Source organism: Pteropus vampyrus, unplaced genomic scaffold, assembly GCF_000151845.1.
Source record: "Pteropus vampyrus isolate Shadow unplaced genomic scaffold, Pvam_2.0 Scaffold17, whole genome shotgun sequence".
Lineage (NCBI taxonomy): Eukaryota > Metazoa > Chordata > Mammalia > Chiroptera > Pteropodidae > Pteropus > Pteropus vampyrus.
This window is the reverse complement of record NW_011888798.1, coordinates 9,357,215-9,366,575: the sequence shown is the minus strand read 5'-3', so window position 1 is coordinate 9,366,575 and position 9,361 is coordinate 9,357,215. Positions and strand designations below refer to the sequence as shown.

At 38.3% G+C, this 9,361-nt stretch overlaps 1 protein-coding gene and 1 pseudogene across 2 annotated transcripts in view; both read left to right on the top strand.

Annotated features, from left to right (window-relative positions):
* The first annotated feature begins 1,893 nt into the window (after positions 1–1,893).
* Positions 1,894–9,361, top strand: part of UBXN4 (UBX domain protein 4) — a 32,682-nt gene continuing 25,214 nt past the window's right edge. Inside the window, exons 1-2 of one of the 2 annotated variants that reach the window (XM_011354481.2) lie at positions 1,894–2,145; positions 8,376–8,478. In XM_011354481.2, coding sequence (XP_011352783.1) covers positions 2,064–2,145; positions 8,376–8,478 — 185 coding nt within the window. In that variant the 5' untranslated portion in view covers positions 1,894–2,063. Of the gene's footprint in view, positions 2,146–2,230; positions 2,650–8,375; positions 8,479–9,361 lie in introns of those variants that run through there. The other variant, XM_023527490.1, reaches the window with a different exon arrangement.
* On the top strand, positions 3,360–3,477 carry LOC111736117 (annotated as a pseudogene).

The following is a 9,361-nucleotide window of genomic DNA, read 5'->3' as shown; positions in this document are numbered from 1 at the left end:
AGTTAGTCACCTACAAGAGGGCGCCCATAAGACTGGCAGCTGATTTCTCAAAGAAACTATGTAGAACACAAGGTCTTAGCACAAAATATTCAAAGTGATGAAAACTCAGGATCTATAATTAAGAATTCTTTATCCAGCAAAGCTATCATTTAGAGCTGAAGGACAGATAAAGAGCTTCCTAGACAAAAATAAGCTAAGGGAATTTATTAACACCAAGCCAGTATTACAGGAAATGTTGGGGGGACTTTAAGAAGAAATATCATGTATCAAAAAAATGAATAAGGAATGGTAATAACTACATTCCTATCAACAATACCTCAAATGGAAAAGAATTAAGTGCTCCAACCAAAAGATAGGGTGACTGAATGGATAAGAAAACAAGACCCCTATACATGTTGCCTACAAGAGACTCATTTCAGATTAAAAGACACACGGACTAAAAAGAAGGGGATGAAAAAAGATATTGCCTTGATGGATCTAGAGAGTTTTGTGCTGAATAAGTCCGATAAAGACAAATATCACATGATTTCACATACATGTAGAATCTAAATAACAAAATAAACAACAAAAATGGAAACAAACTCAAAGATACAGAGAATATTTTGAGAGCTACTAAATGGGGGGGAGGTTGGTGGGGATGGTGAAAAAGGGCAAAGGGATTAAGAAGTACAAATGGATAGTTACAAAATAGACATGGAGACATAAAGTGTAGCATAAGGAAAACAGTTAATACAATAAATATTTAAGGGGACGACGGATACTAGATTTAGTGGGGTGATTAGAGTTATATAGATCTCTAATCACTATGCTGTACAACTGAAACTAATATTGTATGCCAATTATAATTGAGAAATTTATTGAATTATATAATGTAAATACAAGCAATTATCTATTATATTTCCATAAAGCCAGAAAAAAATTGTGTATGCAACTTTAAATAAACAATACAAGCCTCTTCACCTAGTAGTTATTACAGACCATGTAATTTCATAAAAGTATTAAATATGAATCAGTTTTGATTTTAACTGCAACCAATCACAAAGTGCCATATCGTAGTTATAGACCATTCTCACCTAAAATTGTAAACAAAATCATTATTCTCTTTTGTATTATCATGGAAAGTAGCTGCAAAATAAATCAAATCATTATCTATTCTGCTTTTGAGTTACTTTAGAGAACAGCTGTGGCAACAGCATAGCTAAGTATTTTGAGGTTTTAGAATGAGCGCTAGCTAATGACTACAAAGTTGCTCAAGGTCTGCATTCTACCAGTACCTCCATTCAGATACATGGGCTGTAGGGTATCACAAAAGGTAACTGTCGTGGTTTTTATCCTGTCCTTTCATCAAGGGTAGGCTGTTAAGTTCAAGAGAAATTAAAGGCCCGCTCTAAACCCTACAAAGCCTATTGAATTCCGATAGACACCAAACTCTATCACAAACCAAAGGCCACCAACCGTAATAGAGAATTACATCGTCCCTCATTAAGCAGGCTTGTACTAGGAGCGGGGACAATTTACTCCACATTTAACGTCTCAAAGAGGCAGAAGACAGACTCTCCCCGTAGTGAGCACCACATCCTCCTCTTTCCGTTACAGATTGTGAAGTGGCTCTCACTACAGCCTCGGTCGCGGCCCGGAAACCAGTTACATTTCCCACAATATGAAGAACAAGCCTGAAAAGACTACAATTCCCGTCATGCCTCACAGAGGTGCCGCCGACGCGCTGTAGTGGTTAATCATCCTTCTCAATGCCTCCTTCCACTTCCGGGACTGTCGGGCCTAAGGCCAGCGGGCGTGCGCACGTACCGACTTGCCAACGAGACAAGGCACTAGGGCACGGCGCCGACGGCGACGTGTGGCGTCACGTGACGCGGGGCGCTCCTCGCCCTCGCGCGCGTCTCAGGGGGCCGCTGACGGTTTTGCGCGCTTGTGCGGAGCCGGAGGCGAAGGGACCGCCCAGCTGGGACTGCGGGGGCCGCGGGGCTTGGCCAAGGGGCGGGCGGGGCCAGCTCCGGGACCGCGGCGACAGCACACGGGGCGAGCCTCTTGAGCTGAGTGGAGCGATGCTGTGGTTCCAGGGCGCCATTCCGGCCGCCATCGCGTCGGCCAAGAGGAGCGGCGCGGTCTTCGTGGTATTCGTGGCAGGTGAAAGGAGTGGGGGCCCGAGATATGGCGGGGACACCCCCTCCGGCCTACCTCCAACCTCAGGAGGCCCCAGCCGTTCCTTCGTGTACCGAAAGGCCGGGACTGCCCGTCCCTAGCTTTTCGGTGCTTCCCCCATCCGTTGAAAGCACAGCGGGCCTGATCCCCACCTCCCACTTCTCTCGGTACCCGGGAAGAGGCACCGTCTCAGCCTCGCCCCCAAAGCGCGCTGAGCCCTGCCGACACCTCTCTGCGCTAGACAAACGGACGCGTCGAGCAGGCCCTCGCTGCCCAGCCCGGGTGCTGCTCGCCGAACCTCTGACCCGCGCCGCCAAAGGACGGACCCCCCCGACAGCTCCCTCTTGGAAGCCCTCATAGAACCCACTTCGGGATACTTTAACGCCCGCGTGTAGTTCTAGTGTTTAGATGGGGATAGGAACAGGCCATTAGACAGGCAGTTGGGTTCGTAATTAGTTGTGGACTATCAGGAAGAAAGCTGTGTCATTGGTAAGCAACAAAGAGAAATCATCTGATGTTCACGGTTATTGGCGTTCATATGTTCCTGAAACGCAAACTCTTGAGCTTTATATCGGTTTGATTCTTTTTAATGATGGGGTGGGGGAGCCTAATGTGGAATAATTGCTTTGTAACAAGTTGATTCTTTTTCACCGTTTAGAAGTAGTAGCCGTTCAGTCTTTGGTTCATTTTGTTGTCTTCCTAATCTAATCAGCAGTTTTCAGAATGTGTATGAACTCATTTACCCTGGGTTGCTGTGGGTTAATTTGTTCCGTATTTTATTACTCCCTTGTTTTATTAACTAAAATCTTCTAGATTTACAGTAAACCTGTGCTTCTGCGGATTTGCTGATTCTCGTTACGTGAACCGAATCAGTGTTTGTGATAACTTTAATTTGAGGCGTATTATTTCAACTATTTGTGTTTAATAACGTTATACTTACTTTTAACTCATGACTCTTGGGAGACTACATAAAGCTATATAACTTTATGTACGGTAGTATGAATAAATTGATGAATTTCATTTAACATTAAATTTGAAACTTATAATTGTTTTAAGTTATGCTAAATTTTTAGCCATATGCTGTTAATTTAGACGAGTTTTGTTAGTTCATACTCTCTTATGCTGTTTTACAGTTTATATTTCACATAAATAACTGCTGTAATCCTGTAAGGAAAAAAGTGAATTAAAAAGGAAAGGGAGTTTGCGGCCATGCCACCCTGAACAAGCCATATCTTGTCAGATCTGGAAGCTAAGCAGGGTCGGACCTGGTTAGTACTTGGATGGGAGACCACCTAGGAAGACCAGGTGCTGCAGGCGTAAAAAAAATAAATAAGGGATTGTAAGCTGACAAGGTCCTTGCAATCTGAGGTCAACCGAAGGTTGCCTCGCCTAAATAATTAAAAAAAAAAAAAAAGGGAAATTAAATGATAAGTACTATGCTTATTAAGAGTATAATAGTTTTATGACATTTTATGTTTTATATTTGTGTTATATTTCAGTTGGTTTTTGTGGTAGGTAGAACAGGTTTTATTACCCCATTTTATAGTCAAGGAAGCTTCTGTCCACAGTGGTTAAGCGACATGCACCAGGGTTGCAAAAAGGATTTACATCTTGCTTGACAGGCTTTTTTTAAGCAGCTTCAAAAAGTGTCTTTTTTGTTTCTTAAGAAAAAAAATCATACAATTGTAGACTTCATGTAGTTATTGAAATTGTATAGAAATCAGGAAATCTAGGATTGTGATAGCTATGTTTTTAAACAAAAAACACAACTGATCATGTCCAAATGTTCCTAGAAGGCACTGTTGGGCTAATCAGTTAATTTGAAAGAAGAAATGGTAGATTTAATTAACAAACATTTAGAAATCCATTTGGAAACAGTGCTAATTATTACAATAGTAAAATAAAGTTATAGATCCTTGGGGCATTGTATGTATGCATTCCTCAATTAACTTTTTACTGGTGAGCACATGTTATATGCTTTTAGAATATCAGTGACTGTTGAATGTTTGCAAGAAGACCATTAGCAATCTGTCAGATAAGTAAACTGTCCCTTGACCAGTTCAAAATACTGTTGGCTTTTCTAGAGTTTTAGGAAGTTAATTTCCAAGACTAGATAGGATTAGTGTCACTCCAGGAATTTGAAGTCAGTGGAGTCATGAAACTGCAGCACTAACAGGTTGCCTAGATCTTTGTTCAGAAGTCTGAAGAATACATGATAGAACTCATGATTTTCTTAGGTCTGAGACCTCAACAATAATATACTAACAAAGTAGAAAATTTAAAAGATATCTGTATAGCTGGTCATAATTGTATACTTTAGTTCCTATAAGAACAACTCAAATGGGAAACATTTTAGGCAAGTTGTTCATATTTAGTAAAATTTTCATGGATGAGTTAAAGAATATAGTAGGATTGATGTTAGGAAACTGGAGAGATTACTGCTAGTTCAGCCAACAAATTAACAAGGATTTTCAAAGTATTATAGCTATGTAAATTGAAAGAAATAAAACTGAAAAGATTTTGATTTTGTTTGGAGGATAGAATAATCTGACAAGAATCCTGAAGGAAAGGTGTCAGTTCACTGACTAGTGTTGCTAGGGGGCTAAAATTTCCTCGACAGACTATTTACGGTCTTTTTTGTTTAAAATAGACAATAAAAGCCTTTAGGTTTTGACTGGTAGAAGTTTTCTAGGTTGGAGTTATTGGCTCTACTTGGGTCTGCAACTCTTCTGATTTTCTACTGTTCTCTTTAAGTACCTTCACTTTGACTACTGCAGATACCACTAAAATCTCCTAAAATCTTAGGCCCACCTACTCCATGGCATAGTTCATAATTTAATTAAAACTAAGAAACTAAAGGTACTGAAGTTGGCTATTAATAATTCTACTGGTAATGATAAGATAGCTCTTGTTGAGTTAAGTAATTCCATTTAACCTTACATCTCTTGGTCAACAGCTTCTGCTGACACCAGGCTGAATCATGGACAGACATTATTAGCGGGGATGTTAGATCTGGGACCCTAACCATATGGTGGTACAACATAGGTGAGGGAGTGCAAAGCACCAACCTCAGGAGTAGCAGATCCGTACTTCCAGCTACCTACATTCTTACTTGAATGCTTCCCAGGATTCTCAAGCCTAAAAGTATATTTACTGCCTGAATCTGTTTTTTCTCTCCCAGTGTTTTACATCTAAGTAAATGGCACCGCCTTACATCCAGTTGAATAAACCCTAAGTGTGGATATCATTTTTGACTTTATAACTCTTCAGTTCATTTTGTCTTCTCCCTATTGTTCATGATTTTCCCAATCACACAGGCTTTTCCATGATTTTCCCAATCACACAGGCTTTTCCCTACACCTATATTCCTTCTGCTTAGTGAATTCTTGTGGCCCTTGGCGTGGCTCAAACCTTTTCATCCTTTTGGTCTTAACCTTAAGTATCAGAGCAGACTTCCCAGAGCAATCTAAAGAGGTCTCATTATTTTTTCTTAACCTTAAGTATCAGAGCAGACTTCCCAGAGCAATCTAAAGAGGTCTCATTATTTTTTCTTAACCTTAAGTATCAGAGCAGACTTCCCAGAGCAATCTAAAGAGGTCTCATTATTTTTTCTCACTGTTCTGTTGTTTTTCCACAGCATTTATTACTACATAGTTATTTATGAAACAAGCATTTTTTTTGTACCTTTAGATTTTAAGCTCCATTGAGGGCAGACAGTGATTTATTTAATTTATATTTAGTTTATAGCCCAATGCCTAGCACAAAGTAAATGTAGAATAAAGTAGTGAATGTATGAAAGAAGGAATAAATAAAAAGGATCTCTCGTGTCTCACAGTCTTCTCTAAGAAGTGTTTGTAGTAAGAGAGTTCCTTTACAGCTGTTTTCTAGATTGATGATCTTGTCATTGACTTGGAATTTTACATTTTTCTGCTTCCCATGATGTCTCAAGAGGTGCTCAAAATGATCTCACTACTTTTCTATGTTTGCTTCTTCAACATCTATCAGTCTGCTGATGGATTTTTATTTTTATTTTTTTGGTCTCGGTCTTCATTTGCATTCTAGTCGCTGTTTACTTTTCCGTGGCCAAATTTCTCAAGTTCCTATTCCTGGTATTCCTGGATCTTATCTCACACAGAATGCACTCACATGTGCAATATTAGTCAAGTATTGTAAGAATTGCCAAAATACTTAATTATACTAAAAATTTGGCTGTTCATTCCATAAAATAGTTATTGAGAGCCTGCTACATGCCACCCGCTTACTTATCATATGCCAGGTTCTGTTACAGTTATTTGAATTATATCAATAAATAAAAAGAACAGTCCTTGTCCTCCTAGAGCCTGCATTCTAGCAGAGGGAGACAGACAACAGTAAACATAATAAGTAAAAAATATTGTCTATTAGAAGGTGATAAATATTACATTAAAAAAAAGGCAGGAAAGAAGGGACTTTTGCGAATAATTGAAAGTGTAATTTAAAAATGGTGATTAGGGAAGGCTTTATTGAGAAGATAGCATTTGAACAAGGACTTAAGGTAGTTGAGCGTTAACCATGTAGATATCTAAGGGAAGAGTATTCCAGGCAGGGTAAACAACTAGTACAAAGACCTTAAAGTGAGTGTATCTTTTCATATTTGCAGAATAGAAGGGAAAGGAATACCAAGAAAGTAAAAGGAAACGAGGTCTGAGAGGTAGCTGGGCTTTGGAAGAACTTTGGCTTTTAATTTGAGAGAAAATAGGGAACCATTGTAGGATTTTTGAGTAGAGAGTTGATGTGACCTGACTTTTTTAAGTAAAGTTTCTGTGTTAAGAATAGATTAAGCAGGGAGACCACTTAGGAGGCTGTTATAATTACCAGGTGAGATGTGGCAGCATGAATCAGGGTGGTAGCAGTGAAAGTGGTAAGAAGTAGTTACATTCTGGATATACAGTTGACCCTTGAACAGCAGCATAGTTTGAATTGCATGGGTCCATATGTGGATTTTTTTTTCCCAAAAAATATGTAGTCAAAAGTTATATGTGGATTTTCTACTCTGTGTGTGTGTGTGTGTGTGTGTGTGTGTGTGTGTGTGTGTCTGTGCGTGCACGTGTGTTTGCATGCTGGGGCACACCATCCCCTGTGTTCTTCAAGGGTCAACTGTATTTTGGAGATAGAGTCATCTGTAGTCAAGGATAACTAAAGTTTTTGGCCTGAGAACTGAAAGGATGGAGTTATGAACCGATAACAGATTGAGGAGGCTGAGGCTGGATAAAATTGGGGAAGAGGGGTGTCCATAGGAAGAAAGCAGTTTACAAAAGACTAGGTATAGAATGGTCTCATTTTTGTAAAATGAAACATGTGGCCCGAAAACTTATTTGTACATCGGCAAAGGTCACTCACCTTTGAGGAATTGCTTAGCTCTGCTAACTTCAGAAATATTTTTCAGTGACACTCAGGTAAGTTTCCCGCTGCCCACCAATAAGTGGTTATGCCAAAATCTAGACATTACAGTTCTAGAATGGAAACAATCTCTTGATAGTTATAACTTATAAAACATTTAGTCATTGAGGTATAACATACATTATATGAAGTCAAATATATTAAGTGAACAGCTTGATGAATTTTTATACCTGAATATACCTGTTTAACCGTCGTCTAATAAGATGTAAATATTTCCAGCAGCCTAGAAGACTCCTTCATGCTCTTTCCATTCAGTAGCACCTCCACCAAGGTAGCCACTATTCTGAATTCTATCACCATAGATTTTTTCAGGTCAGAATAACTTTTATGATTAGCATGCTTGTGATAAAAAGGAAGTCCAAGACTGCAAACAGAATATACCTGCCTCTATTTACCTTGGAGGAATTCTGGAGAAAAAATGCTATGCCGTAGAGGACATTGAACTCAACAGAAAGGTGCTACATAAAATCGTGTACAAAAGCCAAAATAGTCACTGTACATTTCTACCCATGATTTACAATTACTGCGAATACTATTTGTATAATCTGGATGTCTTTTAGAAAATGCTGTGTATAATCCGAATGGCCGTATTTTGTTTTTTATTTTTATGTTAACTGCATATAGTCATACTTTATTTTTAGGAAAACATTCAGTTTTCAAATTTGGTACAAAATAGTATTTGTGGAATTACATTTTATTTGAAGTTCCAGATTTCCAGGGAAAAGAATCAGTACATACTGGCCTTACGTTATAAGAATCCTCAAAATGTTTTATAGGTGATGATGAGCAGTCTACACAGATGGCTGCAAGTTGGGAAGATGAGAAAGTGACAGAAGCATCTTCAAACAGTTTTGTTGCTATTAAAATCGATACCAAAAGGTTTGCTTATGTTTTAATCTTTTATTTTTAAAAAATATTATAACCATAGTGTCTGGTTGTGGTTTATGGTGATGCTCTTAGATGATAACAGTATTGATTTTTGTCCAAGGCATATTGGGGACTTAAATTCAGATTGCTATTTTCCAAATTCATCTTTATATCTTGCTGAAAAACTTAAGTTCTCCTAGTTTACTAGTAGGAATACAAAAGAACTGTGGTCCCTAGTTTCTGAGAACTAGGAAGTAATTGTAAATCATACATTGAATATCTCTGAAAGATTGACCACTTTTTTGGATACCATTTTTAGGAATGAAGTCATTTGATTCAGTAGAAATAAGGACATTTATAGGTCCCTCATAGTACCTGAAAGCCACAAGTTTGTTTTGTTAATCCATCTCTCCTCCTTCCCTTTAAAATGTTACAAAAGTAACAGGGAGTGTAATGAACCCCTATGAACTTGTCAACTTACTTGGAAAATTATCATCTCATGGTAGTCTTATTTCATCTATAACTCCACCCATTTCCACTCATCCATATAATTTTGAAACAAATCTTAGTCATCATCTATAAATATTTTAGTATGTCTCTGAAAGATAAGGATTCTTAATTTTTTGACATAACCGTAATACTTAAAAAACAAAATAATTTCTTAATATCAAATACCTACCAGTGTTCAAATTTTTAATTGTCTCATCAGAGTCATAGTTTTTAAATTTAACTTATTACAGTTTGGATCAGGATCCATGAAGGTCCACACATTGTCATGTGTTGATCCGTCTTAAGTCTTTCAGTCTATAGGCTTGCCCTCTATGTCCCTGTGTCTTTTTCTTTGCAATTTATTTTTTGAAGAAACCAAGTTATTCTATAGTTTCCTAAAGTATGT